General features: G+C 46.0%; 1 protein-coding gene across 2 annotated transcripts in view; it reads right to left on the bottom strand.

The window, feature by feature from the left end:
* The window catches only part of SEC31B (SEC31 homolog B, COPII coat complex component), a 1,228,966-nt gene that overhangs the window by 274,399 nt on the left and 936,298 nt on the right, over window positions 1–18,269 (bottom strand). For both annotated transcript variants that reach the window (XM_069240364.1, XM_069240362.1), the window contains exon 21: window positions 4,844–5,011. In XM_069240364.1, the coding sequence (XP_069096465.1) occupies window positions 4,844–5,011 (168 nt within the window). The remainder of the gene's footprint in view (window positions 1–4,843; window positions 5,012–18,269) is intronic.

Below are 18,269 nucleotides of genomic sequence, written 5' to 3'. Positions count from 1 at the left end.
GGTTGACTTGGCAACAATGGAGGACAGGCACATTATTCTCACCTATAGACTTGACAGGGCCACAATCACAGAGCTGTGTGCCCAATTGGAGCCTGATCGGATATCTGCTATGCGTCACGCCACTGGGATCCCCCCTCTTGTGCAAGTTCTATCAGTGCTCCATTTCCTGGCAACTGGTTCTTTTCAAGTGCAGAGGGCTTGGAAGCAGGGATGTCACCGCCAATTTTCTCAATAGTTCTGACAAGAGTGTTGTCTGGCCTGATTAAACACATGTGCAGCTACATTGTATTTACCCAGGTTGAAGATTTGGCCACAGTGAAGGCCGAGTTCTATGCAATGGGACATATCCCCAACATAATTGGGGTGACTGATGGAACACATATTGCATTTGTCCCCCCCCGTCAAAATGAAAATGAACAGGTGTTCAGAAATCCACTTTATGAATGTACAGATGGTGTGCTTGGCGGATCAGTACATCTCCCATGTCAATGCTAAGTATCCTAGGTCGATGCATGATGCCTTTGTCCTGACCAATAGAAGCGTCCCAAATGTGATGTCCCAACTACAGAGGCACAGGGTGTGGCTAATAAGTGAGCCCTGGTCCCCACCCAGTATATGGCTATGGTGTGGGCCATATGGGATAGTTTGTGGCTAAATGTTGTCCTTTAATATTGCAGGTGACTCTGGTTACCCCAACCTATCATGGCTGCTGACCCCTGTGAGGAATGCCAGGACAAGGTCAGAAGAGCGTTATAATGAGGCCATGGGTGAACCAGAAGGATAACAGAAAGGACCTTTGGCCTCCTACAGGTCAGGTTCAGGTGCCTCCATCTAACAGGTGGATCTCTGTGCAACTCACCCAAGAAGGTATGCCAGATAATAGTGGCATGCTGCATGTTGCACAACCTTGCCCTGAGATGCCATGTCCCTTTTCTGCAGGAGGAGGAGGCTGGAAATGCCACAGTGAGGATGAGGAGGCAGAGGATGAGGATGAGGACAACAGAACATCAGTCATCAGACAATACTTCCAATGACACACAGGTAACTTCTTATTTCAATTAAATGTTTGGGAATTTCTGTGGCACTGGCATGCTGTTATTTCCCACTTCTATGCCCACTTTTTGGCAATTAATTTTACAGATGTTGGTGACCTCACATATGCTCCTTGTGTGATCACTGCAGCCAGCTACAGGTCACACATCTATGCTCATTTTCTGTACAGTTGAATTGCAATGTCTGTACCTGCTGAAATGAATACATACTTAAAAACATTGACATACTACAAACTTCTTTTTTTTTCCCCAAGAGTGTTTATTGAAGTGCTAAAATATAGAGGGGCAATTGCAATGGGAAGGGGTGATGATGATGGAGGAAGTTCCAGGGTATTGTTCCAGTCTGTTTGTAGCACAGGTGCATTGTCCATGGGGACATAGGAAGGGGAGCAATGGCAGTTCAAGGTGGACAGGGTGAGACACAAGGGTGACAATCAGGAGAGTCTCATTTCCTGGCAGGGGTCTTGACATGTGTCTCTGGCTTCTGTCTGAATTGCAGGGAACGTTTGTGGATGGTTCACCTTCTGCAGGGGGAGGGGTGCTGGTGGCCTGTTTGTCCTGTGGAGGGGCCTCCTAGCCACTAGCGACAGCGGAGGTGGAAGGCTGTTCAGATATCTGGCTAGTGGCAGAGGCCCGCTGTTGTCTGACTGCCTCCCTCGTAATATTGGCCATGTCTGCCAGCACCCCTGCTATGGAGACCAGGATGTTGTTAATGGCCTGCAAGTCCTCCTTGATCCCCTGGTACTGTCCCTCCTGCAGCCGCCTGTTCTCCTGTACATTGTCCAGGATCTGGTCCATTGTGTACTGGGAATGTTGATATGCTTCCTGGATCTCTGCAAGCGCCTCCTGGAGAGTCGGTTCCCTGGGCCTGTCCTCCCCCTTGCGCACAGCAGTCCTCCCAGTTTCTCTGTTGTCGTGTGCCTCTGTCCCCTGAACTGTGTGCCCACTGCCACTGACACCAGGTCCCTGATTGTCTTGCTTGGGTATGAGGTGTGGCCTGGGGTCCCTGTAGAGGTGGACACACTGCTGACTGACGTGTCCTAGGGACAGAGGTATGAGTACGCTGGGTGGGCGCTGTGTAGTGTTTCCTGATGGGGGAGGCTCTGTGGTGGTGTGTGAATGGGCCTGGATAACTAGCTGTCCAGAGGTCCCTGATGGGCCAGGTTGGTCATCTAGATCCTGAAGACCACAGTTGCTGTCATCATTGTGGGCCTCTTCAGTTGGGGGACTGGATATTGCTGGCACCTCCTCTCTGCTGACATTGGCTTGGGAACCTGTGGGGATGTAAACATTGTGTTATTGTTTCTTTGTCTGACATATTGTGCATCTGTGGCTTGCCCTCTTTGGTTGTATTTGCCCTGGCAGCTTTAAGTTGTGTAAGTTGGTATAGGGTGGGATCGCTGACTCTCTCTAGTGTGCATGCTTTAGTGATAGGTGTCCATGCAGGGCTGTGAGCAGTCTCCATGCATTGGTATGGCATGCAGGACTTGGCATTGGGATGAGTGAGATGTGATGGTGGGGTGTGTGGGAAGTGGTGGAGTCATGGGAGTGAGGGTGGGAGTATGTGATGGCATTCAGGTAGGGGGTAGTAGTAGAGAGTTGACTTACCAGAATTCAGTCCTCCTCCTACTCCGGCCAGGCCCTCAGGATGCATGATTGCCAAGACTTGCTCTTCCCATCCCATGCTGTTAGTTGTGAGGGAGGAGGTGGGGGTCCACCACCAGTCCTCTGTACAGCAAGTTGGTGTCTTGCTGCAATGGAACATACCTTCCCCCGTAGGTCGTTCCACCTCTTCCTGATGTCATCCCTAGTTCTTGGGTGCTGTCCCACGACGTTGACCCTGTCCACAATTCTCCACCATAGCTCCATCTTCCTAGCAATAGATATCTGCTGCACCTGTGCTCCAAATAGCTGTGGCTCTACCCTCATGATTTCCTCAACCATGACCCTTGGCTCCTCCTCTGTGAATCGGGGGTGTCTTTGTGGTGCCATAGGTGTTGTGTGAGGTGTGTAGGTGAGGGTGTGTAGGGTGATGTGTTGGGGTGTGTGATGTGGGGTGCGTGGGTGGTGTATAGCTTTAAGTAGCGTTTGGCTCTGGTTTTGTCTGTGGTCTCGGTGTCTGTCTCGTGTCAATGTTTTGTAGTCATAATGGGTTGTGGTTAATGTGGGTGGGTGTTTTATAGTGGTATGGGTGTGTTGTGTGTCAGGTGTGTTATTTAAATTGACCAATGTGATGTTGTTTTGTATGTGTGTGTATTTTGAGCGTGCCGGTATGTACCGCCAATGGTTTACCGCCGTTGAATTTCTGCCGTTGTGATTCGTGGGTCATAATGTGGTGGGCGTTTTTCCCTTGGCGGAATGGTGTGGGTTTTGATACTGCCACTTTACCACTGACATTTGGTGTGGCAGAATTGTCTCTGTGGCTGAATAGTGATGGCTTGGTGTATGTGTGTCATAATATGGTGAACGGATATGCGCGGTGGCAAGTTGACAGTTGGCAGCGTGGCCGTAAGTGGGATTTACCACCAATGTCATAATGAGGGCCATTGTCATTTACTATGCCAATAGCTCTAACTCTCACAAATGTGAGACCTATTGTATTGCAAATGCTTGCTTAGTACGTCTACTGCACACTGGAGAAGCCAAAAGTTTGGGATTTAGCACGCTAAGCTGCATCTGTGCATGCAACAGAGGCAAATAGCATTACTGAATGCCTATGTTTGCATGCTTTGGCACTTTAAAGATAGACCTTGTTATTTACATCAGTAAGGCATTTCTTTCAGTGTACAGCTCATATTTGTTTATGATTCAGCGAGAGGAGTCCTTGCAAGTAAACAAGCATTAGAAAAGCCAATTGGTCTCACTTTGCCAGTGATGAGTGGGCATCACAATTTTCTTTGCCAATGCCTCACCAGCCATGTTAAAAACGGACAGAATAGTGTTTCAAAACTTTCAAGCTGGACACTGTATTGTGTGAGGCAATGTGCACTGTGTAGGCATGCCACCCAATGCAATGGTCATCTTGAAGGTATAGAAAGAATTGTTTTCTATATTTTTCACAAGACAGGTTGCAGCTACTGGATTTGCCAATGCTGGTGGATGTTATAAGCTCCCTGCATTGGCAAAGCCAACATTGGTTACCACCATGGTGTAGGAGAGGGTGGTAGGAAAGGGAGACCATTTAAAAAAAAAAAAAAATGAGAGGGCACCAAAAGGCACAGAAAAGTACAGGCAGATAAAATCCAGGCAGCATAAGACTGCCATCTGGCACTGTGCGTGCAGCAGAGAAGCACTAGGCATGCCACAGTGAAGCACTAGGCAAGAGACAGGATGAGCGGGTCACAAGGGAAAGCAAGCATTCAAGGACAAGACATATACTCAGATGGAGTGCTAAACAACTTAAAAGTCAAAGAACAAAGGTACCCCTAACGTCAGCTGCGAAGGATACACCTTAGTCAATCACAAGCTATGCTCCAGAGGAGGACAAACACAAAATCGAGAGCAAAGTTGTTCAATAAAGATCAGGGAGCATAGAGTTTTCAAACTAGCCATTTATTTATAAGCAAGAGTATATATGAAACCTACTCTATCTAGTAATGCATACAATGCTGTCTGCATCAAACAGTTGGAACAGTCCATGGAAAGAAATCAAAACCATCTATTTGTAAAACTATGCATTCTGACCATTCCTTAGGCCAATAATATTTTAAAAACATTAAAAGCAGTTTGGGTTACCCAGGTAAAAATAAACCAACATTTTACCAGTTTTTAGCAGTGCAAAATATACTCACCTGAAGGGGGTGGGGGAAGGTTAGTAGAGGCGAAATTATTTGAGGCAGGTGATTCAGGCCCTCCAGGAGGTAGGCCTACTCCTGCTTCATGACTGAAAACAGGCACAGTGGGAGTCGCAGAGGTAGGTATTTGGCCCATCAAGGGGACAGAACGGGACGCAGGCTGTGCTGTATTAGGAAAGAAGATGAAACAGATGATGGGGCTAAAGAAGAAATGAAGAGCAAACATCAGGCAAGGGTTCAATGGGTACAATAGTTCTTTAAATAAACGTTGAATAGGAAAACTAGGTGTGCTGTAAATGTAGCTAGCTGAAGACTTGCTACTAAAGCCATTGAAAAACCGAAATACTGAATTAGTAGCTTTTTGCAATTTATTATAGTTTTGCCCAAAACACAAATTAAATTGCTTTAACATTCCATGCATAATTGGTCCTTCATATGGTTACATTTACACCAGGCTATTCTCCGCTTCACAGACAGTCTTCTGAAAGGCCCAGGAATAGGGTGGCTTAAGTGTAAAATGTAGCACTATAAACTGAGAAAGAGATTAAGCATAAGTACAGTGAGTGGACGACGCACAGTTTTGTAGAACAAATTTAAGAGAAATACAGTTAGTAAAATGAAGTAGTAGGAACAAGTAGTACAACGAGTAGTGTAACCATCTGATCACACATTGTTGGGGCAGAAATATTTCCAGAGTAGTCTATGGGCATGTATCCTTGCCCTGGGTGTCGACTGCATATGAAACATGTATTCAGATTTTTGGCTTTCTCTCACATCACACTAATCTAGTACATGCACACACACCTAGGACTGTCTATGGTAACAGGACATCCAGAACTTGTTCTATGACCTGAGGGGGCACACTAAGCTTGCCCCTATGCAGGGTAAAAAACTACTGTCCATGACCTGGGCAAGAAACATAAAAGGGTGGTCACAGCATTCAGAGTTTTTGTTAATCATTAGGTTTACTAGACTTATTTCTATGTCAAAGAAAGTGTTGTCTACTGACTCATGTCATGTAAAGTCAGACTGTTATGTAGACTCCAGATACTTATGCTGACATTCAGTGTGCATGTCGAGAGCATGTATGTGCAGTGAGTGTTTGGAATATGTACAGTAATAGGACTTTGTGTGGAGTGGGTGGTGAGTACAGAGACCAGTGGGATCCATTCTGGATGGGCCCAGATTTTGCAAGGCACCAGATTGAAAGTGGATAGAGCTTCGAAAAACGGTGGGAATGTACTAACTGGCTTCATGTCACTGGAAGGCAGAGACCCTGACAATGAAGCAAAGGCAGATCGAGAGGGGATACCATTTAGTTGTTCAATTAGGTCCTTGTTATGCTGCTGGTAGGTTCTTACTATGCACCTCCACTTAGAGGATGAAAGGGGTGAGGGGAGGACTGCAGTTTTTGTTGTTCACAATAAAAATGTTTCTAGGCACGGACTGTCCTTTCAACTGTCCCTGATCACTACTTCAGGCAATCTGATGACAGCCAAGTACAGAGATCTCACACTTAATTGTGACCTTATTATGTGTACTCTTACCTGGTGCCAACTGTCTTGCTACCTGCTGTCTAAGAGTCATCACTCTGCACAAAGGTGATGCCTGATAAACAGACAGAAAATGACAGCTGCTCTAAAATATTCGACAGTGGATCTACAGACCCCATCTTAAAAATGTTTACACAAGTGAGATTCAAACCATCCCACTCAAGTTCCAAGTTCTTCATGACCAAGAAAGGGACTGCTCTGCAGAGTACTCAAATGACTGCTATGTGACCAGGACAGGTATTTGCATGGCAGCCAGCCTTCCAAAAGTAAGTGGGCATCACCTAAAGGCTGCAAATTTTGCTCGAGGTGCTGAAGGTCTGCCTAGAGGTTTGCCTGTCTGTGGAGAGGGAAGGAGCATGCCTGACCCTGCAAAAGGCACAGCTGTCTAGGATTGAAAGCCAAGACTATTCCAGGCCATGGGAACAGCCCGAAACAAAATCAAATGATTATAGGGGAGTGAAGTAAGGTGTGCTTTCTGTGTGTGGAGAAGTCTCCAGTCACCCTGAGTAGTTCTTGCCATAAACTGCATTAAGACTTTCTAAAATCGCCAAGTAACCTTGTGACTGAAAACTGGAGAAGCTGCTGTGCGAATCCTTCACTGCCAGCAAATTTGGAGCCCTGATTGGCCTGGAGGCTGTAACTACAGAAAACATCTAGCTTTTAATGATCGACCTGGAAGTAGCACCTGCTATTCACGCACCGGACAAGCATACATCCTAGCGAGGCTGCAATGGTCGAAGAAAAGTGTTGCCATGTCTGCCACCGCACTACCTCCTAGCTGTCAAGTTCTAAGTGAGGCTGTAGTGGTGGCCCCAGCAGTCCAATAACCTTCGCCACTGAAATAGGACCACCGCAGGCACCCGTCTCTCCCCACGAAAACTGCAATGGCAGGCAGCAAGTAACCAAAGAGCCAAAACTGTTATGTGGAATAACAACTTGAAGCAGACAGTTCTGCTAAAGAAACTAGACACTTTTTCCAGAAGAACCTGAAGAAGTTGTTCATTACCTTCATTAACACTCTTTCTGGCAGAAGCTCTATCAAACTGCAGATTCCTCGCCTTTTGAATATTCCCCAGGCGTCAAACTGGATCCCTAAACTTTGCAGCTGGACCACTGCACGCCATTAGGTGTGCACTGAGTGGCTCCACACTTAGGAGGTTCTGCTCCGGAAACAATAGGCAGTGACATCTGTTGCTTTCGAGGCCGTCTGCACCACCAGACGCAGAGCCTCAAAGGCAAATCCTGGAACAGGACTGCATTTTACAGTGTTTGCCTTCTTTATGGAACATATAGCACAGATTCTTACCCGGGTAAGTCTTTATTTGGTATCTATTTTGCTAAGATATTTGTTATGCTTGTTTTTTGATATTTTGCTTTGGGTACTAATTATGGAACATATGACATTTATACTGACTTGGGCAAGTCGCTGTTGAGTATCAATTATGCTAAGATGCTCGTTACACATGTTTTTGATATTTTACTCTTTGTGCCAATTATGATGTGAAACTGAACAGCGCTGTGTGGTTCAGACGATAATGTATTGGAACAGTTTACTAATGAGTCTGCTGAGGAAAATAAGGATGTGATTTTATGAGACTGCACAATGGAAGCCTTTTTGTGTTATGTCCCCTTCTTCCCCTGCATCACTGTCATTATAATAGTCACCCTATCGCATGGGCTAAAGCGTTAAGCTGTATGGGGTCTTATATTAGGTCTATCTCAGAAGCAGTTAGACCTATAACTTGATGGTTGATTTAAATGTGTATTAAGTGTCAATTACAGTTCACTTTACTATGGAGATGGATGAATTTTGAAATAAACTCTACTAACAGTCATAACAAGCCAGATTTATAAGGACCTGACCCTTGTCATATTTCATTGGTATGTATTCTGCCCACCTCATGTTGTTGAGGCTGATTATACTGTTACCGGTCTGTGGTGGGTTCTTTTACTGAGAGTAGAAAGGAGGCTTCAGGCGATAATGATATAGTGAGATTTGATAGATTTATTCTTGTTGTAGTTTAACAAATGTTTTCTTTTTGTACTCTTAACTTTGTTATCCTTAAGTCCTTCTTCATCCCTTTGTTAACTGGCCTTCTTCTCTTTTTCTTTCTCTCTTGTGGCGGGCACTGGGGCGTCGTGAAGCGCTCTGCGAAGGTTCTCCTCTGGGGGCCCGTCTTCCGTGTCGGCGTTCCCTCTCCTCATTCTGGCGGTTCATTGGGGTTTTTCTGCTCCGGCATTTCGGTCGGGCTTTCTTCAACCCCTGGCCGCGACACAGCTTCCGGGACCCGGAAAGTGCCCCCGGGGGACTGCCCCATTTGTCCCAGGAAGCCGACTGTAGCGGGGCAGCTTCGGTTTCATTACACATCCCTCCCCTCAAAAAAAGCTGATAGAGACTTTGGCCGATTGAATGTCAGGAGAGAGAATCCGCGGTTACCAATTGGTGTCCCAGCAGATGCTGAACCTGGAAGATAAAGGGTTGTAACTCCATAAACCACCGTAGAGTTCTTGGATTTGTGTCTTTGTGGCGAGACAACCTAGTAAGGGGTGCATGGTCAGTCTGTAAGATAAAATGACGGCCCGGAAGGTAGTATTGAAATGTCTCAATGGCCCGTTTGATGGCCAGACATTCTCTTCCTATGATGGCATAATGCCGTTCACGTGGGAGTAGTTTTCTACTGATAAAGACAAAGGGGTGGTTATTGTCATGATCATCTTTTTGATATAAGACAGCTCCTATCCCCACGTCAGAAGCATCGGTTTGTAACAGGAATTGCCTCATAAAATCAGGACAAAGTAATATGGGTTCAGTAGTTAGACATTGTTTGAGAAATTCATAGCTATGTTGTTGTGCGGGGGAGTTTTTTGTTATTTTAGATGGCTTATTCTTTTTTAAAAGGTCGGTTAAAGGGGTGGCTATGGTGGTATAATTTGGAATGAACCGTCTATAATATCCTACAAGACCTAGAAATGATTGTATCTCCTTCTTTGACCTTGGAGTAGATACTTCCAGTACGGCCTCCACTTTGCTCATTTGGGGTTTGATGTGTCCCTTCCCTATGTGATATCCGAGGTATGCTATACTATCATTTGCATGGTGCATTTTTCGGGGTTCACTGTGAGCCCTGCTTCTTTTAATGTACAAAATAGTTCATTTAGATGGTGGTGATCGGACCATGATTCACGAAAAATTACAATATCATCAAGATATGCAGCCACATATAGGTAATGTTTTTGTAACATGCTTTCCATTAATATCTGGAACGTTGTAGGAGCCCCATGCAGTCCAAATGGGAGAAGAGCAAAATGGTATAACCAAGAGGGTGTGGATAATGCCGTCTTCTCTCTATCTGAGGGGTGTAAGGGGATCTGCCAATACCCCCTGGGGAGATCTAGGATGGTCATAAATTGTGCTTTGCCCAACTTCTCTAACAGTTCATCCACTCTCGGAATAGGATAGGTGTTGAAGTGGGATATTTTGTTGACTTGTCGGAAGTTTATGCAAAAGCGAACCAAACCATTGGGATTGGGGACTAAAACAATTGGGGAACACCAGGGACTAGTAGAGGGTTCAATGATTCCCATTTGCAACATGTTTTGAACTTCCTGTTCTACGAGGGTTCTTCAGGCCTCTGGGATTCGGTAAGGGCGAAGTCGGACAAATTTATCTCCTGGGGTTCTGATGTGGTGTTGTATTAATGAAGTTTTCCCTGGTGTGGCTGAAAAAGGTCTTTATGGTTATATAACATCTCCGCGAGTTGTTTCTTTTGGATGGGAAGTAGTTGGGGGTTGAGGGCGGGAGAGATGATGAAGAGTCAACGACTTGTGGGCACAGACTGATCTCAAGGCTTATGTCCCTATTAACAAGGAATCCTATTTGTGGTGGTTCAGGGGTTTCCTCTCCTTCTCCCATTTCTTTAGAAGGTTATTATGGTATATAAGTTTTAAAAAAAAGTTTTTTTTATAATAATAGTTCAATGTGACAGGACTTACTATTTTAAGGAGTGTGAAGGGTCCCTGCCACTTGGCTAACAGTTTGCTTTCTGAGCTTGGTAAAAGAATTAGGACTTTGTCACAGGATTGTAATCGTCTGAGTCTAGTGTTTTTATCATAATACAGTTTTTGTTTATCATGGGCCTTCTCTAGATAAACCCTTACGTCCTCCCATACCGTATGTAATTGGTCCCTCACCTGTTGGCTATATTCGAGAAGATCTTTTTCCTCACTTTCGTCCTCTTCCCATTTTTCTGCGGCCATATCGATTAGGGATCTTGGTGGATGCCCAAAAACTAACTCAAAGGGAATATGACTGGTAGAAGACTGTTCATGGGTTCTTATTGCATAAAGGACTAACAGTAGCTTTCCTGAATCGTTGATTACCTTTTTTTAGCAGTATTTTGAGTGTCAGGTTGTATCTTTCTACAAGTCCATCCGTCTGTGATTGATAGACAGAGGTTCTTATTTGAGTAACCCCTAATATTTGACAAATTTGGGCCATTAGGCGGGACATGAAGGGAGTGCCTTGATCGGTGAGCAACTCCTTAGGAAATCCTACCCTCGAAAAGAAACCAATCATAGCATGTGCTATGTTTTTGGTGGTCATACTCGTGAGGGGTATTGCTTCATGATATTGAGTTGCATAGTCAACCAATATGAGGATATATATATAACCTCGTGATGAAGGGATAAGGGGTCCTATTAGATCCATTCCAACCCTAGAAAACGGAATATCAATAATGGGTAAAGGGAAGAGAGGTGCTTTCTTTATAGATCCAGGATTCACAAATTGACAATGAGGGCATTGTTGGCAGAAGCGACGTATATCTGAGAAGACCCTAGGCCAATAAAATCAATGTAAGAGGTACTCTTTGGTTTGCTCCCTTCCGAAATGACTGCCCCCATTAAACTGTGGGCCAAATATAAGGTTTGTATCCGAAAAGGTTGGGGTACTACCAATTGGGTTTGTTCTTGATTACATTTTGTTACTCTGTATAATAATCCCTTTTGTATTATGAAATCTGGGCCTACCGGTCCAGTTTTCTCTGTACTGCGACCTCCCAGGCATGTTTTAGAGTTGAGTCCTCCCGTTGACTTATTCAAAAGGAGGGTATGGTAGCTAGCACTGCCTTTCTGGTAGAAATGGTTTTCTAGACGGTTCTTGTCTCTGATAGGGTTTTCTTCATTCCCTTTTTTCTCTCCTGCTCATTTTAGGTTTATCTTTTCCTGGAGAAATATCTATTTGGGAAAAAGGGGTCTCCTCCCACCATGAGTTTTTTCCCTTATCTTTTTGAATACTATTTAACAATGCTGGGAAATTGCAAAAGTCTGTTCCAATGGTGAAGTCTTCAACTAAATGGGCAAATACTCCCGTTGGGATAGTCTCTTTCTGTTCATTCCACTCTATGGATACAGGGACTAATGGGTAAAGTTTTTGATCACCGTGAATGCAACAGATAGATACATATTCTTCCATTGGAGACAACGTTTTTGTCTACTAGACCAGCCCTGACGACGGATTGGCTACAGTCTAAGTCAATGAGTGCCCGGGTGGTTCTTCCATTGATATACAAATCTTTGGTATATCAGGGTGCGTCTTTCCCGGTATAAAATACCCTACCTCATGTAACCCCAATTTCCGTAGGTTCTGAGTTGTCAGCTTTATAGGGACAATTCCGTGCAATATGACCCCATTCAGTGCAGTTGTAGATTGTGGTAATTGACTGGCGTTCCTTTCTAGGCTTCTGGGTGGGGGGAGCTCTTCAAGAGATTTAATGGGCTTCGGTCGGTATCCTGAAATGGAAGGACGGGGTACTGTTAATGGTCCTTTTGATATTCCAGACTTAAAACTCCGGTGCTCGATGGTATGCACAGGCGAGATCTATTGCGGTGGTGGTATCTATTTTGGGATGCTGTTTAATCCAGTTTCGGATGGATGGTGGTAAGGCTTCCAAGAATTGTTCTAATACAATAATTTTAATTATTTCATCCCTATCTGGGCTGTTAGGTGTTCGCCACTCAAGTCCCAGGTCTTGGATCCAAAAATATAGGGCTTGTGGATTCTCCTTAGGGGTCCACTTGGTTTTGCGGAACCTAATCCGATAGTATTCCGTGTTGTGACTCTCTCCAGGATTCCCTTTTTGATTTCAGGATATGGGGTAGTACTGCCAGTGTTTATAGCCTGGTAGGCGGCTTGTAAGGTCCCAGTCAGGAGAGGAGCCACATATTGGCCCCATCGATCTTCTGGCCAGGTAGCAGAAGTGACAACACGCTCGAATTTTGTGAAGAACGCGTCAGGATCTTGGCCATCTTGATATTTTTGGAGGACTGAACTTGGTACATTGGGGTGTACCCGAGTTGCTGCAATTTTATCGGTTAGCTTCTGTAATGCAGTCTCATGTACTAGTTGGATGTTGGCTATTATGGCAGCCTGACTTTTAAGAGCATTCTGAAATGTCTCCCTATCTGTTTTTGCTTCTCTTTGTTGTTCTTCCCATACAATTTGGAGATGGCGTTGGCCTTCGGCCAGTCTCTGTATCATGTCTTCTAGAGTGCGTCTCGTTTCCATTTCGTTGTGTAAAGGATCCACACTCTTTTGTTTCAGAATCCCACTTCTGACACCACTGTGGTGGGTTCTTTTACTGAGAGTAGAAATGAGGCTTCAGGCCATAATGATATAGTAAGATTTGATGGATGTATTCTTGTTGTAGTTTAACAAATGTTTTCTTTTTGTACTCTTATCTTTGCTATCCTTAAGTCCTTCTTCGTCCCTTTGTTAACTGGCCTTCTTCTCTTTTTCTTTCTCAGGTATGGCGGAATCCGTTGAGAAGAGTGGTGTTGACGTGGTTCCCGGGGAAGGAGCAAAGGAAAAAGAAATATAATGCAGGTAAGGGTCTTTTCTTTCAGGCCTCTTAATTTGTGGGGTGGGGGATGTATCACCAGGAAATCATAAGAATGTGAGCCCAGTGAGTAGTTGTCTAAAAGAAAATATATAGGCTTTTGGTAAAAATCCAAGAAAAACGAGTCTTCTGAAGGTAGACACTATAGGACCCTTAAGCTTATAATACATGGTGCAAAACTCGTGTTTCTTTGGATCCGGCAGCCAGAGACAAAGGTAGAACAACCAAACCGTAAAAGCAAAACAAATTTTTAAAAAAGAACAGAAGGAGATTTCCCCAGTATCTATAAAGGGAATTAGAGAGGAAAAGGAAGAGGAAAAAAAACCACACAGAATAAAATAAAACGTACACGGAAGATGAAAGGGTGATAAAAACCCTTTCACCCATAATATCTTGAAGGTTAAGCAGGCATGCACGTACCTGCGAAAGCCACGTCCCTCCAGGGACGTGGCGGGCACAGGGGCGTCGTGAATCGTTCTGCGAAGGTTCTCCTCGGGGGCCGTCTTCCACTTCGGCGTTCCCTCTCCTTGTTCTGGCGGTTCGTTGGGGTTTTTCTGCTCTGGCGTTCCAGTCAAGCTTTCTTCCTCCCCCGGCTGAGTCGCAGCGTCCCCTTTTGCCTGTTCCTCCTGGATATTCGGGCCGCTGTCCTGCGACGCTGCTTCCGGGTCCTGGAAGGTGCCCCCGGGGTACTGCCCCATTTGTCCCGGGGGCTGATTTGTGGTGGGGCTGCTTCGGCTCCGTTACACGGTCTCTTAGATATGTAGGGTTATAAGGAATTTCTTTACTTCACTTTGTTTAAATTAAAATCTCTCAGTGATATTTTAGATATGTGTGCCTACTTTGGTACAATCTGTTTAAGTGTACTATGTATTGGGTAATAATGTGGTGTTTTGGAATCGGATTTATTTTGGGTTTAAAATTGGGGTTAAATTAACTGACTATGTTTTTAAAGGGCTTTTTTTATGGTTAGCTGGATTTTAATGTATTTTTGCATTTAATGTAAATATGTATACATACTTGTATGTGTGCACTAATATCTACAGCCCTGCATAGGTTTGTCACTTTTGGAAAGGAATTAAATACTGTGTGAAGCTCGTGTTTTGGACTGGAAATAAAGAGAGTTTACCCACAACATTGTAATGCTTTGTCTTCAATTAGAAATATAATGGGCTACATCAATCATGTTTAATTATTTCATTAGAATACTCCTTGAATTTTTTTATAGCCTCCAAGCATGAAGGTGGAGATTGCGGGGCCTGGTGCAGGATACTTCCCCATTGCTGCGAAAACAGATCTTCCAAAAGGGGCCGCCTGATCGGAGAAAAGACGCTCCTGCTCAGAAGCTCTAGGTACCATCCATGTCCCATCCAAGGCCACTAGAATGACTTGGGCCCAGTTGATTCTGATCTTATTTCGAACTCTGGGAAGAAAAGTGATTGAAGGGACGGCATATAGGGGTTCCTATTTTATGAACAGACTTTTTTGCCATATCCAGGTACAATTGCCACTTGTGAGCTGCTAAATGTCAATGGCTGAGATTCTCTGCCCTGGTATTCAAAGATCCTGGTAGGTGCGTCACCAGCAGAAATATTCCTTGAAGGTTCAACCATTTCCAAAGGTGCAGTGCCTCCTGGCATGGGGTCCACAACCTCACTGTGTGCTGTTTGTTGCAATATCACATGGAGGTAGAAGGCTTGATAGATGGAAGGCTTTCAGTGCAAGCAGATTGCCGTTTGCTCCAGAAAGTTGATATGGAGCCAGGCCTCTGCCAGAGACCAGAGGACTCTGATCTCGACCTCTCCCAGGTGGCTGCCTCAACCCAGAAGTGATGCATCAGTCACTACTGTCAGCTTTGTGTCAGTGGGAAGAGGGGACTGACGCTGACAAAACAGCTGTCTAGTAACAACCACTTCAGATCTTTTTCAATCTTTTCTGAACTCTGGACATGGTCAGAGATGTTGGGTCCACTGAGACTTCAGATCCCATGGCAGAGCTGCATATGCCACCGGGTGTGCCTGAATAGTGAGATGTAGGAGGCCATCAGTTCAGCAGACTCGAAGTCGACCTCTCTCAAATCCAACATTGGTTGAAAGATGGGGATCGTAGCCTGACAGCTTTGGACTCTCCTTTCCTGGGATAAAAACACAAAACGGAACAGTGTCCAGAATGGCTCAGATGAAGGAGAACATCTGAGAACTCAAGTGTGACTTTGGCACGTTGATAGTTGAGCCTAAAGATGACAGGAGGTTCGCTATCGTCTGAAGGTGGTGGCTGATTGCCTGGGGTGAGATTGTTTTTAACAGCCATTCATTCAATTGGGGACCTGTGACCTTGAAGATGTGTTGCTACCCTACCAGCAATTTTGTGAACACCCAAGAAGTACTGCTGAGACCAAAGAGGAACACAGTGAATAGAAAAATGCTCCCCTCCCACCACAAACCACCAGGTAGCACTGATGGCCCTTAAGGATGGGTAAATAGAAATAGGTGTCCTGAAGATCAAACGCCACCATCCAGTCTCAGGTCAAGGCAGACAAGACCTGGGAAAGGGTCAGCAATCTGAATTTGCCCTTCTGGAGGAAGTTAATGAGAGGTCAAATATCTAAAATAGAATGAAGACCTCCAACCCTTCTTTGGCACCAGAAAATAGTGAGAATACCAACCACAACCCACTCCTGGAGCAAGCACCCTTTGGCCAAAAGGGCTTGGACTTCCTGCCATAAGAAAGATGGATGGTCCTCCGTCTGTCGGTCCGGGGACCTTGGAAGGTGGGGTGGAGTGGCTATGAAGTGCAGGACTTTTCTCTTCCGGACAATCTGCATGACCCACCTGTCTGATGTTATGGCCTGCCGACCTGACCAGAATTGCTGGATCCTGCCTCAACTGGGTGGCTGTGCTCCACTAAGGGTGCGCTAGAGGGATTTTGAAGGTGGGCCCGTGGCAGGGTAGTGGGTGTCAAGCGACTCGTATGCTGTCCCTGGCCGTAGGGTAAGTGGTTGCCACAGCTTTGACCACAAAACTACTGGCCACTTTGCTGTGGCTAAAGCGGCTGGCGGTATGGGATACCTCTGCCACAATGGCAAAAGGAATGGTGGGGTTGAAATGGCTGGTGGGGCCAGACAGATAGGCCTAGTCAACGAGCTGTAGGTCTGCTCTCTATAAAGCACTCCAGGCAGAATCTGCCTTCCCCCCAAAAAAGTAGAGTGCTGTCAAAGGGCATTCCATAAGGGACTGGTCATCACATTAAAAATAATCTGTTGATCAGCACCAGACATGGCAACAAATGGCAACACAAGTGCTAATTGCTCGGCCAATGGAATCTGTAGTGTCCATGCAACCAAGAACTGTACATGTGGCAGCATTGCAGCAGTCCTGCATGGCTTGTGACTGAACAGGATGGAGGTCTTCTGGGAGAAATGATCCTCCATCAGATGGCCAAAAGATGGAGGCATGGCCGTAGGGGAACTCTTGAAGGGGAGGGAGTAGGCCCTTTGGACGATATACAAAACCCACCTGTCCATCGTGATGGATTCCCAGTGGGGCAGGTGATTGCCTATCCTGCTACCAACTGGCCGGAGGTGGGGGAATGGACAAGGAAGGGTTGGAGGTGGGGGCTGGGTGGACTGGGCAGACCTCTGGTTCCCTGTCCCACCAGCCCGTGGGATTCCACGTCCTCGGCCACGCAGGGGCTGAATGACATGCATGGCACGTTGCCTGGAGAAGGGACACAACAAGGAGCCCCTCCCGTGATCACAAAGGGGGGCAAAAGTAGACTGTATGGGGTAAGGGGCAGTGGAAAGTCCAAGGGACAGAGGCCGGGAGTCATCAAATCTCTCCAGCGCTGAGTCCTCCTTATCTCCAAAGAGATGAGCCATCAAAGGGCATGTCCATGAGAGTCTATTGGACATCCCCGGAAAAAAACAGAAGTTCTCTACCAGGCATGATGTTGTAATGCCACTGTCGACACAACCGATCTACCTTAAGAGACGGTCGTGTCCAGCCCACATTGTATGGTGAACTTGGCCGCATCTCTCTTGGAGGAAACAGCCTGGGAGACAATCGCACAGGCCTCCTTCAGGATATGCTGCAGAACTTGTACGACCGCATCCCACAAGCAATGGGTATAACGCCCCAAGAGGCATGCAGTGTTCACCGACCACAATGCCAGAATGGAGGAAAAAAACATCTTCTTCCCATGATGGCCCAGTCTTTTGGATTCCCTATCTGGGTGAGAGGAAGGGAATGTGCCTGATGACAAAGATGCCTGAATGACCAAGCTTTCAGGCACGGGTGTTCGGTTAGGAATTTAGGGTGGTTCGGGGTGGGCCTATGGCAGCAAGCGATTGCCCTATTCACAGGAGCCCCTGTGCTGAGTTTGGACCAGGTACCCAGAAGGACAGCGGTGAGGGCTTCATTGAATGGAAGGAACAGAAGCTCTGGGCTCAAGCACCTTCATCAGGAGATTAGTTCTGACCGCAACAGTAGTGGCCCTACTGACCACCATGGAGTAGAAAGCTCCCTCCACCGTAGCCAAGGTAGGAGGAGACAGCATGCCAGTGTCTGGGGAGGTATCAAGACCACAGGCCTCACCCACTTCCTGAGCCCAGTCCATGTTTGGGTCTTCTTGCTGGTATTCATAAGGGTCCAGTGATCTCTCCGACCCTTTCTCACATTCTTACCCATAGCAAAAAGGGTCTGAATCCAACCAGGAGTGGCTAGGTCCCATCGAAGTTGGATGCGGTGCCAGCCGACACTCTTCCGGCTCTGGGTCGTTGAGGATCAGGATCGGATCAACGTTGATTGTGGACCCAACTGATGTCGGGAGCATCGACAACATCACCAGCACCGGGGAAGGTCTCAGTTGTGCGACCGGTGACGGCGTAGATCTGGATGCGGATCAGGAGAGACTCTCAGTAACCGGAGCTGCCAAAACAGAACCCAAAGGGCCCCCCTCCGACCATCCCAGCCCTGAAGG

The sequence above is a fragment of the Pleurodeles waltl genome, chromosome 6 (assembly GCF_031143425.1).
Source record: "Pleurodeles waltl isolate 20211129_DDA chromosome 6, aPleWal1.hap1.20221129, whole genome shotgun sequence".
NCBI lineage: Eukaryota > Metazoa > Chordata > Amphibia > Caudata > Salamandridae > Pleurodeles > Pleurodeles waltl.
This window is presented reverse-complemented; position numbering and strand designations above follow the sequence as displayed.